Source organism: Cydia pomonella, unplaced genomic scaffold, assembly GCF_033807575.1.
Source record: "Cydia pomonella isolate Wapato2018A unplaced genomic scaffold, ilCydPomo1 PGA_scaffold_29, whole genome shotgun sequence".
NCBI lineage: Eukaryota > Metazoa > Arthropoda > Insecta > Lepidoptera > Tortricidae > Cydia > Cydia pomonella.
In genome coordinates this window covers 64758-79838 of record NW_026907864.1, presented here as the reverse complement: position 1 = coordinate 79838, position 15081 = coordinate 64758, and the positions used below count along the sequence as shown (strand labels likewise).

Sequence of the window (15081 nt, the reverse complement as noted above, 5' to 3'; positions counted from 1 at the left end):
CTATGATTTGATTTTTTTGTTCAAGTACTCTAGGTATTAAAGCGCCACCTATTTAAAGTTTTTTGATGACACTTTTTGGTACATGGAAATTTCGTTCCTTATCTCCACCTTCCGTATTTTCAATGGTAGATTCACTGACAGACAGTGACATAAATGTGTCAAGAATTGACAAATTGACTCCCAAGTATGTTTTCTTACATATTAAATATATTAAATTGAATAAATGATATTCTGTTCTTTATGCAAAAAATGTCTGATTGCAAGTATGTTAGTTGCTGTTAGTAATATATTATCCACACACACATACACACAGTGTCCCCAGTCTTCACGTCCCTCAGCCATGAGGATACAACAAGGAAGAGAGAAGCAATATATTATATTGAATAACTGTGCCAAATTTCATGTGTGTAGGTTAAATAGGTTTCAAGTTGTGAAGGGGTCAAAAGTAGCTCGAAATGTGTTCAAGTTAATTAATGCTTTTAGTTGTTTACGCCATCTACTATGTATTCACTATAATTATAAAGTCCTAATTTTGCATGTGAACCTATCTATCTTATGTATTAAAACTCATTACCGCGAACAGATGGCGTTACGGGTTCTAAATGTCATCCAGTATAGTTGTTTACTTTAATAAATTGTCTTGCACTACCTATCTGCATGAACGCTGCAGTTTTAATTCTCCCACAACTCTCATCGAACGGTACAAAAGTGGTCCTTACCGAACGGATATAAGAACTATTTTAGTGTGACAGCGAAATTAACCTCAAATGTTGTTCACGTTTTAACGAATTTAAATGGATTAATGAAGAAATTTAAGTGAAAAAACTGTATAATAAGTGATAAATAGACTTGATAAGTGTATACAAACGTTGGTGGGCGTATATTTTCATTATGGAGGACTATATAAAGGAACAAGAAAACGTGTACGCGTTGTTGGTGAAAGCTATTTCTAATTACAAGAAATCACCGAAACAAAGATTAACTAGTGGTTATGTACAGTTACGGATGGAAATATTGACCGAATATTGGACTCGGTTTCACAGCAATCACATGGAAATGTTGAAATTAGTATCTAAAAAAGATCGCGGACAGTATGAATATTTCACAAAAGATTATTTTATGGAAGTCGAAGAACAATACATCGAGTTACGGTCAGATATGATGGATTTGTTATTGAAGTTAAATTCACGAAGCGGAGAAAGTGCATCGAGTTCACATAACCCTCCAAATGCCACTAGTATGAGTGATGAAGTTCGTCTGCCGAAAATTAATATCCCACAGTACTCTGGCAGTTATCACGAATGGACTTCGTTTCACGATATGTACACATCGCTAATACACAATAAAACCACACTCAATAAAGTGCAAAAAATGCATTATTTAAAAAGTTGTTTATCGGGTGAGGCGGAACAGTTACTTAAGCATATACCTATCAGCGAGAGTAATTACGACATGGCATGGAATGTTTTATTAAAAAGATACAACAATAAACGAATAATTGTTAACACAATTTTGACACGATTAGTAAATCAACGAAAATTAGCTACGGGAACATCGAAAGGGTTACGAGATTTGTTAGACACCACAAGTGAATGTTTGAATAAATTGAAGAATCAAGATATACAAGTTGATACATGGGATACACTGGTAATTCATTTAATTGTAAATAAATTAGACTCGGAGTCACATAAAGAATGGGAACTCGAGCTCGGGTCCCTAGATATCAGTGAATTACCAACACTAAACATGTTAACCAAGTTCCTGGAAAAAAGATTTCGTGTTTTGGAAATGATACAAGCTCCGTCGTCGACTTCACCTGTAAATAAAAGAAGTTTTCATATAAATAAAAGCGAACAAAAATGCATTTTTTGTAACCAAGACCACCTATTATACACTTGTAAGGAATTTACGAAACTTGCAGTAGAAAAGAGAGTGGAATATGTGCAAGGCTGGCGGCTTTGTTTTAATTGCCTAGTACCGGGGCATTCAGTTAAGTTCTGCAAACATCGATCTTCTTGCCGCCAATGTGGGAGAAAACACCACTCTCTGCTGCATAACACGTGGAGCCCTCAGTCTCAGACCTCTGCGCCGGTTCCGGAGTCATCAGCGCCGCTTTTAGAGAATAAAGAAGATATCAAGGAAGAAAAAGAAGATAAAAATAAAAAGATAATTATATCTCACCTCACTACGGGGAGTAAAGCGCGGCTGATGCCAACTGCATTAGTGCAAGTATACGCTGAGAACGGAGAAAAACACTTGATGAGAGCGCTGTTGGATCCATGCTCACAAGAGTCTTTTATAACTGAGGCCGCGGCACAAAGGCTTCGTTTACGACGTACCTCAGTCAGTGGGCATGTAACAGGGGTTGAGAAGATGAAGACTACACTTAAGTATGTAACTGAAATAGAGTTCTCATCAAGAATCGAGCTGAAAATGAAAATGAAAGCAACTACATACGTTGTTCATCACATCACCGACATTATGCCGGAGAATGAAGTGAAGATGGAAAACTGGAAACATGTCGAGAAGTTGTGCCTCGCTGATCCAACATGTCACACTCCAGGTCACATCGACTTGCTTTTAGGAGTCGAAATTTGGAGCGAAGTTATTAAACCTGGAGCGATCAATGGCCCCTCAGGAACACCTATAGCACAAGACAGTCACCTGGGGTGGATAATTTGCGGGAATGTGAGGACAGAGCACACTGCCACAAAAAACATCGTCAGCATGCATCTTAATGTTGATCTTAATAACATGCTGAAGAAGTTCTGGGAGTTAGAAACCATAGAAGAAGAAAGCCATACACTAACCTCAGACGAAAAGAAGGCAGAAGACATTTATGAGAAGACGCACAAAAGAAGAGAAGATGGTCGTTACGTGGTCAGGCTGCCATTTAGAGATGATACACCTGTTTTACCACGTGACTCACGAGAGATAGCAGTGAAGAGATGGATGTCGCTAGAAAGAAGATTAGATAAGAATCCAAAATTGAAAGATGATTACAACGACGTCTTAAAAGAGTACCTAGAACTACAACACATGAAGAAAGTAGATGATAAAAAAATAACCGAGAATTGCGTGTATCTCCCCCACCACGCTATTATAAGGGAAGACAAAGAAACTACAAGAGTGAGAATTGTATTTCATGCTTCATGTGCTGGAACTAATGGGGCTACCTTAAACGATGCATTACTCATAGGCCCTACTCTTCAACAAGATTTACGCGATATACTGCTGAGATGGAGAACACACAAAATCGCATATGTCGCAGACATCATTAAAATGGGTAAGTAATAGAACGTATACAAACCTATAATATATCACTCTGAATGTATAAATTCAATTTGTATAATTTTGATCGGAATAACATTCAATTGCAATAACATGCAATATGTATAACAACGAATTCTATAATTGTAAATTGTATAATAAACACTACATATATCATTGTTTACGATAACATTAGAAAGGTATAACGTTGAAATAATATAACATACAAAACAAATATCATACATTAAAAATAAGCGCTGGGGTAATTCTGGTGCTAATTTCTTTATCTAGAGGGTCACAGTTCTAACCTAACCTAACCCACTTTTCTGTTAACAGTTTCTTTTTCCGAAGCCTCAGAGTTCTAACCTAACCTGCTACCTATTATGGAAACAATTTATTTATCTAGGGGGTCACAGTTCTAACCTTTTTTTTTTTTTTAAGAGGGGAAAATGCGTTACACATACCACCGAGGCGTTGGGACGGGCCCCGGTGGTTATGTGGGACTCCCTACCCATGGTGTACCCACTAAAAACCCCTCTATTTGCCGTCTCCACGCTATATGGCGAGGCCCCAGGGACGCCAAAGCACGCTTCCGCGACCTCGCCAGCGGCCATCCGGACTCCGGACCCGGCTTAGGAGAGTTGTGTATGCCTCTCTGTCCTCCTCAGTGGATGCGTCCTGTGATGCACCCATCCGCGCAGGGACCATTGTGTAGGCGACAGGCGACCCGAGCCTGCCGCCCACAGGTACCCCTATGGGGGAAGCCGACGGTCGTAAGCCAACCGCCGCCGCCCCACGCGTTTGCGGCGCATTGGCTGGGAGGCCGGATCTTCCTCCCTTCCGCGCTCGGCCGCCTCTTTCTGCGTCATCACGACCTCGCAGAAGGAGGCTACCGCCTTCCACGATCTCTCACCGCCGACCATGGCTTCCACCACAGCTGGCAGGGAGAGATCATTTCCGACTACGGCCACGAGTGCGGCCCGCTGCTCAGCCCATGCGGGACACACCGCCAGCGTGTGTAGCGCCGTATCTTCGGCGTCGCCGCACTCGTGGCATTCTGTCGTCGGTTCCCGTCCTGCCCTCCTAGACAGGTACCTCCCGAAGCAGCCATGTCCCGAGAGGATCTGTGTAAGGTGGAAGGAGAGGAACCCCTCCTTTCGTCCGACCCACCTCTCCAAGACGGGCCGGACGGCCTCAATGGTCCAGTGGCCCGCGCTCGGGGCCTCCAAACTCTCCTTCCACTTCTGAAGGAGCAGTAGACAGGAGTCAAGCCTCCACTGCCTTACCTCCTCCAGAAGTGGTTGCATTCCCCTGGCCCGCGCCTCGGCGACACGCCAATAAACATCGGCCAGAACCTCAGCGTCTAGGTGCCAGGGTGGAGTCCCCGCCAGCACGCAGGCTGCACCATGGGAGACGGAGCGGTATGCCCTCGCTAACCTGACTGCCATGACCCGCTGCGGCCTCCGCAATTGGGCTTGGTTTTCGGCAGTCAGGCAGTCGGCCCAGATAGGCGCCCCGTACAGAGCCATCGACCTCACCACTCCCGCGTACAGCCGCCGACAGCCCACGTTTGGCCCCCCAACGTTGGGCAGGAGCCGACTGAGCGCTGACGCCGCTCCAGTCAGTTTGGGAGCAAGGGCTCGTCGGGAACAGGGCGTTGACCACTTGCTCGAGGAGTTGCGGCTGTAGACTTTGTGTGAGTGGTGGTGCCCAGGGGCGGAGCTTTCGCCTCACCATCTTATACGGCCTTCCCCACGGGTCGCTGTTTAGAGTCTCCAGCATCTCCTCCTCGGCTTGGTCTTTTGCCCTGGCGATTGCCCCCTGCAGCAGCTTGGTGGCCACCGAGTATGCGGCGTATAGTCGCTCCTCCTCAGGCACGTCTCGTATGCGCCGCCTCCGGCAGTGTGTATACCGGCGTCTCGCGGATACGCAGGACTCGCGTAGCTGCGCAAGTTCGGCGGACCACCAGTATACTTTTCGCCTTGGGAGAATCGGGCCGGCACGCGGCATGGCCGCGTCACACACCTCCACCATTGCACTCCCCATGGCCTCCGCTTCCGCGTCTACCACAACAGGGCCCTCGGGAATCGGCAGCCAGGCTTTCACCATGGCTGCCTTTTCAAATACTTCCCGGTCCAGTCGTTTGATTGCCCAGCGAGGGCCATTTTCTCGCCAGGGTCGCCCCAGGCCGCTCGGGTCGGCTGGAAGAGTGGAGATCTCGAAACGGATGTATCGGTGATCCGACAGCGTCTCCACATCCTCCAGCACCTCCCAGCCTCGAACACAGCGCGCCAGGGTAGCGTTGGCGAATGTGACATCCACAATGGAGCCGCCCTGTTGCCGCACGCACGTGTTGGATGACCCTCGGTTTAGGACAATCAGCCCATTCGACGTAGCCCACTCCTCCAGTTCGGCCCCAAAGACGTCTGTCGCCGGCGATCCCCAGGATTTGGACTTGGCGTTGAGGTCACCAGCCACAAGCACCTTGCCAGGGCGATTTCTGCCGATTACAGACCCGACTTCGACCAGAAACTGTTCGAATTCGGCCAGGGATCGGTTCGGTGAGAAGTACGCCCCAACCAACATTGTGTCGCCAATCCATGCCGCGACATAACCATGGCCCCTTTCCACTCTTTGGAGCGGCGGAGAACCAGCGGATGAGTTGGTGACAATGGCCGCCAGGTTATCCAGGTCACCGGCCCAGTAGTCCCTGGGTGGGACGGAATAGGGCTCGGCAATGATCCCAACCGCAATCTGCCATTCCGCCAGGCTTTGGGCCAGCAGGTCCTGGGCTTTGGCGGACCTGTTAAGATTCGCCTGTAGAATCCTTGTGGCCATCTTAGTCCTCAGTTACTGTTGGCTCCTCCTGTACCGCGTCCACGATGGCAGTGGATGGGTGGGTCGGCTGAGAGGGGGCTCGGGAGCCATCACTAGCCGTGGCCTTCCGCCTTTTAGGTGGGGCGGAGCAGCTTTTGCTTCCTACCACGTGACCAGCGTCTTTGTTGGCAGCCGCACAGACGGTGCAGTGAGGCGTCGCTGAGCACTCCTTCGCCTTATGTCCAGGCTGACCGCATCTGAAACACTGATCAGACCTATCTACGGCGGAAGGGCATTTCGCCTTCACATGGCCTGTTTCTAGGCACCTGTAGCACCTTTGGGGGCGGGCATCAAGCACTTTGACCTGCGCTGATACCCAGCCCACTAGCAGTCTACCCGCTACGGCTACTTTTTTGGCGGCAGCCACTGGGCAGCGAACCCAAACCGTACCTAGGCTCCAGGGGTCCGCCTTAATTTCGCCCACTTTGACGTCCCGGTCTGGACAACCTCCAGCTCGAGCTATAGCTGCGGCGATGTCTTCGGCCGCCACCGAGTCATCTAGCCCAGATATCCGAAGTTCGGTGCATTTTGTGGGCCTCGTCACCCGAACCTCCTCCGGGCTAAACAGAAGGCTAAGCTTTTCAGCCAATCTGTCTGCCTTGGGTCCGCTCTCTGCACCCGGCACCTCAAGCATCCGGGCCCCGGTGGCCGCCACCTTGAACCGGACTGACTGGATCTCTAGCTCAGCAAGGTTCACCTTTTCTTTTGCCTCTGCGATCAGGCTCTTATAGGTTATACCCTTCTCCTCAGCCTTAGGCTGCAAGGATATGACAACGGCTGTGGAGCGAGGTGGCCGTAGCTTGCGCTTGCGCGCTGCTTGACCCTTCGGTCGCGCTGGCACTGGACCTTGCGTCTCACTTTTCTTAGTCGCGGCTGGTTTAGGCTTCCGTGAAGCTTTGGGAGCGTCAGCTGCTTGACCACCGGTCGTCTTTTTGCCCCTTCTCCCTGTCGCCTTCTTCCATCCATCCTGCAGAGGAGGGGGAGTAGGCGCGGTGGATGCAGTAGGAGCCTGTGGTATTTTTTTTGCTGCCTCCTTAGCAGCCAGGCTTACTTTCTTGCGCTTATTTTTGGTTTTGGCGCTCCGTTTTCCTTCAGGGTGGGCGGCCTGAGACTCAGTTCCCAGTTTCGTCTCCTTTGCCGTCGCTGGACCTAGTGGGACAGGCGTGGAACTCGAGTTTTGGCCACTCGTTCCGGTAGGTGTCTGTTCAGCCCACCGGTCAGAGGCCAGTGGTTGTCGCATCCTTGACTCTGGAAGGAGGCGACTTTCGATGCCTGCCAGTCGAGCGTCGAGCATGTCCCCGAATTGAGCCTGGCTCGTACGCAGTGCTTCTGCCACGATCCGCTTAATTTCCGGCTCGGCGGCCATGGCTGGCTGGCTGCGTATTTCTTGCACCTGCCTACGCAGCTCCGCCAGCTGGCAAGTAAGCTGTGCGTTTGCCGCCTCCAAGCGCGAAACCTCTTCCGTCGCAGTGCGTGTTCTCAGCACTTCGAAGGCGTCAGTGATGGTCGCTACAGACTGATTAAGGAGCTTTTGGTGCGTGCCCTTCAGATGACCTGACGTAGCGATCACGTGTTTCACTGCACTCAGAGCATCCTTGACCTTTGATTCGGTCGCCACCATTGTTAGTGCCTCCTGGCCGTGGCTAGGCAGCTGCCTACTTTCACGGCGGTCAGCTCTCTCCTTCGCCGCCTCTTCGGATGACGCAAGGAAGGACACCAACGCCTTCTCCGACTCGAGCTGCTTGGCTTGCGCTCTTTCAGCCCGGAGCTCAGCCTTCAGGAATTTCCTAGCTCCGAGTCGCGTGGGTGTGCTAGACCCGTTGTGGGAGTCGCGATCGCTCTCGGAGCTTGGGGTCCTCTCGCCAGCCGCTCGTTTTTTCCCCCTTTTGCGCCAGTACTTACCGGCGGGGTGGCCTCCTTTAGGTGTTCCCGTTTCTATGCTAACCACAGAAGAGTCAGACTCCAGCAAACGAGTGGGTCCGACTGCCGTGGTTGCGTGGGGACTCGCATTTGCTATGTCGATGCGCTCCAGTGACACGCGACACTCTCGCACTGGTGCCGCAACAGGCTTCTCTGCGTACACCTTTGGGGCGCTCGTCTCCGCTGGGGCCTCGGTATCACCGATGTCGACGTCCGACTCTCGGGGGGAGAAGAATTCTCCCCCACTGGGCAGGTCACGGCTGTCCACCCTTGTGGGGGAGAAGAACTCCTCCCTCCCAGGTGAGAGGATGACCTCCGCGGCACGAGCTCTCCTCCCACAGAACACCCTCGTGGGTATCGGTGTGGGAGTCCGCACGTATTCTTGCGGTACCACGGGTGCCAGCTCCTCTCCGTCCTCGCCATCGGGGACGGCATGGCTTATGAAACGCCCTCGGTTGTCCCGGACAGGGCGGAATTCCACCGGTGGGGGGTTTGGAGATGTTGTCGCATCATCCTCGTCCCCTCCTCCGCGCAATCTTAAAACCAATCCGTATGCATCGATGTCCAGTAAACATTTGCCATGGTCGTTTGAGTCCGTCCTAGAGTGGTGTGCCCCCCCAGAATACGGTGGGCGGCATGTCACCACAGCGCGGGCACTTGCCCGTTCTGTGGTGACACAGAGGATTGGAACCTCCTGGGGTAGTTTCTTCCATTTCTGGCCACTCATTTTGTTTGCTATTTTTAAAGGGGTATGCTCCCCTTCTGACGTTTGGGACTGGGCTCCCCCCAGCCATGCATCCCATCGGCACGCCAGCCACACCTTAGGATTGGGGTTTTTTATAGTGGTTAACTCCACGTGACCCTCCTCTCAGTGAGAAAGGTCCTCGGTCCGCTCAGTGCGGGTTACGAGTTGCCCGACGGTGGCCGTAGCCACAACATCGCGCCAGGTGGACTAAGCCACATATGGCATCTCTTGATTATGAGCGCCAACTCCGTCCCAGTGGGACCTGGCGTCTCGCACTGTGCCCTCTGCTGGTTTCAGAGGGACACGCGGAGCCGCCCCCCGTGTGCTGCTCTTAGTCTGGCCCCTCTCCTCAGGCCTGTCCGGCTTGGGAGGCCCTATCCGGCATAGCCCTGAGGGTCGTTGGAGCACGCAAGCCCCTTCACCACGGCAAGGTGACAGCAATCGAAGGGGTGACAGCAATCGAAGGGGTGACAGCAATCGAAGGGGTGACAGCAATCGAAGGGGTCACAGTTCTAACCTAACCTAACCCACTTTTAGCAGTTTTTTTTCTAGTAGTGTGTTCTATGAGGTTTGAAATTCTAGGTCATCCTACTAATTTTACTACTTAATTATATAAGATGATATTTATATTTTAATATGTATATATTATGACAGTTATATGAAATGAGCTTAACTTATATGTATATTATACCAAACAGCCATATGTATGTCGTATGTTATATTATTTTTATGTTATACTAATTGAAAGTATACGTTTACTTTATTATACATAAGATTAGTATACATTTTTAACGTTTGTAAACTGAAATTATTCCAAAAGTGCGTATATATTATAGGACGCACCCCATTAAAATGTATCGGCAGATTGAAGTTGATGAGGCAGATACAAATTATCAAAGCATCGTTTGGAGAACCGATACTAAAAAACCGATAGAAGATTACAAATTACTTACCGTTACCTTCGGGACCTCTTGCGCTCCCTACTTGGCCATCAAAACCTTACGTCAAGTTGCGATAGATGAGGGTCAAGAGTATCCTGAAGCACAGCGTATCATATTGGAAGATTTCTACATGGACGACGTTCTGTCGGGGCATGAAACAGAAGAGCAAGCTAAAAGAAATCAGAAAGAAATTACAGCAATTCTCAAAAAGGGTGGGTTTGAACTTCAAAAGTGGAGTTCAAATAGTGAAGCCTTCATGCAAGAGATTGAACCTGTAAAACGATCTCCAAAGGCCCAAAGAGAAGTAGATGGAAGAGACAGTATTAAGACTTTGGGTATAATTTGGAACACTAAAGAAGACAAATTGCAAATTACGAATAATTTGAAAGACTTACCTGAACAACCAGCCACGAAGCGGAATGTTTTAGCAGATATAGCATCATTATTTGATCCGATGGGTTGGCTGGCGCCTGCAGTAGTCATCGCTAAAACATTCATGCAGAAATTATGGCAATTAGGTGTTAGTTGGGATGAAGAACTCGCAGCTGAAGTGAAGGAAGAGTGGATGAAGTTTAGAAATGAGATTCCTGCACTGACAGAAGTAAAGATAAATCGCTGGGTACACACAAATGCAGACAGAAGTTCGATTGAGGTTCATGGATTTTCTGATGCCTCGATGAGCGCTTACGCAGCAGTAATATACATCCGAGCCATCGACACAGACGGGCAAGTACAAGTATCTCTACTCACGGCTAAAACGAAAACAGCCCCTTTGAAGCAAATATCCATGCCAAGATTAGAGATGTGCGCAGCTGTTCTGCTGTGTAGACTCCTGAAACACGTTGTAAGCATATTAAAAGTTCAAAAACATCAAGTATTTGCCTGGTCGGACTCACAAGTTGTTCTGTCATGGATAAAAGGAGACCCAGGTCGATGGACTCCTTTTGTAAAAAATCGAGTCACTGAAATTAACAAAATGAATGAGATAAACGGGTGGTATTACGTCAATACTAAACACAATCCTGCAGACCCAGCCTCACGAGGAGTTATGCCAAAAAAGCTCTTGGAAAATACACTCTGGTGGGATGGACCGGCGTTTCTCAAAGAGCCAGCCCTTGAACTGCCGGGAACAGTAGTACCTGAAACAGACTTAGAATGCAGAAAAGTTATTAAAACATTTGGTTACTACAACTAAAGAAAAGGAAGAGGATTTAATACTTACCTTGATTGCTAAATACTCGTCGCTCGGGAAACTGGTGAGAATAATCGCATACTGTCGAAGATGGATGCTGCATCTGAAAAGAAAGAGAGAAAATAAAGATCACTTACCAACTTACCTGACGACTAAAGAGAGAGATGAAGCACTTACCATTTGCTTAAGACGAACCCAGGAAATCGAATTTCAAGAAGAAATTGATGATTTAAAGAGTAAGAAACAGCTGAAAAGAAAAAGTCGTTTGTTGTCACTCGCCCCCTTTTTAGATCCAAAGGGTGTGTTGAGAGTAGGCGGCCGACTTCGCCATGCTGATTTAGAAGCCCAACAGAAGCACCCCATTATAATCACGAAGGACAATGCTCTGTTACCTCTTCTTCTAGCAGAAGCACACAGCAGCACTCTTCATGGCGGTCCACAGTTGATGGTGATGTATCTTCGATCCAAATACTGGCTAATCAACATGACTAATAAAATAAAGAAATATGTACGCAACTGCATCGTTTGTATCCGGCAGAGAGGAGAAACTAGCAATCAGCTAATGGGAGATCTACCTGCTATAAGAGTAAAACCAGCAAAGCCTTTTCTGATCAGCGGAGTAGATTTTGCAGGACCTATAAATGTGCGGATGAGCAAAGGCCGTGGAGCAAAATCCACTAAGGCGTACATATCTCTTTTTGTCTGCATGGTGACCAGAGCGTTTCACATCGAACTCGTGAGTAGTTTAAGTACACAGGCATTTCTAGCGGCTTTAAGGCGATTCGTATCTAGACGAGGACGATGCGCAGAGATGTGGAGCGACCATGGCACAAATTTCATTGGAGCCAAGAAGGACTTGATAGCCATGTGGCGTCAAGGTCAAGCAAGAATCCCAGATGAGTTTGCAGCCCAGTTAGATAATATGAGGATTACATGGAAATATATCCCTCCTGCAGCTCCTAATTTTGGTGGTATATGGGAGGCCGGCGTAAAATCAATCAAATACCATATGAAAAGGGTAATAGGAAACTCAACGCTCACCTTTGAAGAATTGACGACGTTACTCGCCCAGATTGAAGGATGCCTCAATTCTCGGCCTTTATACCCTCTCAATGACGATCCGGACTCATTACAACCATTAACCCCAGGTCATTTTCTGACCACTGAACAGATTGTTAGTATCCCTGATGATGACTATACGGACTCTAAGATTCACCAGCTATCTAGATGGCAGCTTACGCAAAAGATGTTGCAAGATTTTTGGAGACAATGGCAAAAAAAAAATGTTCGTTTTAAGTCTTAAGCCTAGCTATTGTACCTATATGTAAAAATTCTGTTACCACCTACGGGAGAGCGGTGTCTCTTGACACAAGTGTCATGTACGCTTAAAAAGAGGCACCAGCCCAGTCAAAATCACGTTTGTTTGTGCTAACTCAATAAACATTTTTATTATTTATTATTATTATTATAATGGCAGAAGGAGTTCTTAACCCGTCTTCAGCAACGTCCTAAATGGAACCGCGTAACCAAAGATCTGGACATAGGCGATCTGGTATTGGTCAAAGATCAACGACTCCCGCCTGGAAGCTGGCCAATGGGCCGTGTTATAGGGAAGCATCCAGGACCTGATGGCTTAACTCGGACATATGAAATACGGACAATTTCTGGTGTTATTCAAAGATCTATAACTAAATTATGTGTTTTACCTTGTGTAAAGGACTCCGTCCTTTCCGGGGGAGTATGTTCAAGTTAATTAATGCTTTTAGTTGTTTACGCCATCTACTATGTATTCACTATAATTATAAAGTCCTAATTTTGCATGTGAACCTATCTATCTTATGTATTAAAACTCATTACCGCGAACAGATGGCGTTACGGGTAGTGATGGGTAGGACATCAATTTAAAATGAGTTTGTATGAGTACCTCATTCTCTAAAATGAGGTGTTACAATGTCTTACTTCAAATGAGGAGAGGTACTAGCACTTTTGCAGCATCGACTATTCCATCAACTCCAACGGCAGCAAACCATATTTAATGTAAATACATATTTAGGCATTGCTAAACTTCCTTTTAAATATTTACTTGGAGTGCAATTCTGGAGGTTTAAAACAGAACTTTTAACAACAGAAGACATACATTTAAGAATCAAACTAAGGAGTTAAAGTACATACATCCTATTGCAACTTAATATGATGCTTTTATGAAACTTGTTCTAATTTAGCAGTTTATTATTTTTATTGTTAGATTGTTCAGTATCAATCCTTGCTACTTGATATCATTTTAAGTTTAACATTCATATATTGAAATAAATACTAACCATAAACTGCCAGACAAACAATTAACAAACTAAGGAGAACAAATCCAATATTTTTTGTACCATTATTATATAGAAATTACTAACTTACCACCTCATAATTTATCAGTAATAATAGCATTGTAATATGATAACAAACGAAAGCCTCAATAACGTTCGCGCGGTAATGCCACCGGCGTGTAATATACACTTGATTTTTGTATGCAAAAGACACAAAGAAAGACCCACAGGTATATTTTATCGCGAAAACAATGTTAATATATTGTTATTTTGGTATAATTATAAGAATGGTCACTGATCACTATTTATAAAACACAACTAAAGATTACGAACAACTTTTTCGAGTTTCTCGTACTATAAATATGTCAAAATCATAAATGATCGAAATACTATACGAAGCACGTTAACAAAAAGTATTACAAATTCAAATCGTTAAAATGTACATGTTTATTTCACCTATACAAATTATATTTACTTTTTTATTAATAAACTAATGTAAAATATCATATTTTGTGTACGCCACTATATTATATTTCAATAATTTAAATAATATTTTGGTCTCTTAAACGATAACTGTTTCTAACTAAGCTAGCTTCGTAAATGCCCAGTGAGACTTGGTTGGCATTTCAATCGCTTATCAAGTAACCATTTCACTGTCCAGTCTAATTGATTCAGATTATACATGACACCAGCAATATGAGTCTTGAGGTCAGGTTATACTGGTATGCGCGTTAGTACAATAATAGCTAACAAATATGGAGGCCTACCGCGAACCACGAAGTTTTGCTTTGCTGTCGCACTTACGTATGAAATTACAAGTGCGACAGAGAGAAAAAACTTTCTTCGGTAGGTTCTTTGATGACTTAGATTTTTCGCTTTTGACAAGTAACTTAGCAATGCTAGGATCAAAATGACGTAATATGTATGTAAGCTTGCGGACGCTTACGCTTGTTTTCTTTCGTGTTTCATTTTTAACGTATTTTCGATGAGGTGTTATTGAAGCACGGCGCGTGTCTGTCTCACTCCCTCTTTCGGTAAATCTAATTCATTGTTTCATTTTGAAAGGATTTTTGAGGGATGTCACAGTGAGGCGAGTGAATAAATGTCATCGAGTATAGTTGTTTACTTTAATAAATTGTCTTGCACTACCTATCTGCATGAACGCTGCAGTTTTAATTCTCCCACAACTCTCATCGAACGGTACAAAATGGTTCATGTAATATTACACACGGTTGCGTCGCCAGTTTCTTTTTCTTTGAACTTGGCTGGACACGCTACCGCGTGTCTAGATTTTGTTCCTTATGACCACGGGAATGGGTTATTAAAATCTGTCAGTATATTATATGGTGGTGGACTTGGTATATCTGTGTAACTAACTTTGTTACTGCTATTACTATACCTACTGACAAAGAGAATTTGAAATAGAGGTGGATTGTCAAAGAAAACTTTGTAGCCACAGTTAATTTACTGCCATCTTTAGACACATGATTAAAACTTTTAGAATGCCACTTAAATTTATTTCATATCCTTTCACTGATATAGTAAACACCCCTATAATGGAACAGGCATCAGTAATGGAATTGGTATAGACAAATCCTATGAAACAAGTAATTACCATCAGTTTTTAATCGCTGGCAACATTTTACCATAAACAAGAGCCATAGAGCTGCTTAAGTTTAATTTAATATTTGTTAGTTTGAAAATTAATGGCACCAGTTTTAATTGGTTAATAATATTGAAACCAATTGCAGTAGCTTTCATTAAATACATAGAAAACATAAAGGACGAATTGAACATTCAACTCTTAAAGTATAAAGTGGT

The 15081-nt window shown here is 45.7% G+C and overlaps 2 protein-coding genes across 2 annotated transcripts; one reads left to right on the top strand and one right to left on the bottom strand.

The window, feature by feature from the left end:
* The first annotated feature begins 891 nt into the window (after positions 1-891).
* On the top strand, positions 892-3906 carry LOC133533933 (uncharacterized). Its single transcript, XM_061873022.1, has 3 exons — positions 892-993; positions 1903-3129; positions 3712-3906. The coding sequence occupies exons 1-3, from the start codon at positions 892-894 to the stop codon at positions 3904-3906; spliced, it is 1524 nt and encodes a 507-aa protein (XP_061729006.1).
* A 116-nt stretch (positions 3907-4022) lies between these two features.
* Positions 4023-4577, bottom strand: LOC133533932 (uncharacterized). The gene has a single exon (XM_061873021.1). The coding sequence runs from the start codon at positions 4575-4577 to the stop codon at positions 4023-4025; it is 555 nt and encodes a 184-aa protein (XP_061729005.1).
* Positions 4578-15081: the final 10504 nt, after the last annotated feature.

Coding starts and splice junctions, on each gene's coding strand:
- LOC133533933 (XM_061873022.1), top strand. CDS start 892: ATGGAGGACTATATAAAGGAACAAGAAAACGTGTACGCGTTGTTGGTG. Junction 994..1,902: donor AAAGATTAACTAGTGGTTAT/GTACAGTTACGG, acceptor TACACTTGTAAG/GAATTTACGAAACTTGCAGT. Junction 3,130..3,711: donor AAGACAAAGAAACTACAAGA/GTGAGAATTGTA, acceptor TTTTTTTTTAAG/AGGGGAAAATGCGTTACACA.
- LOC133533932 (XM_061873021.1), bottom strand. CDS start 4,577: ATGCAACCACTTCTGGAGGAGGTAAGGCAGTGGAGGCTTGACTCCTGT.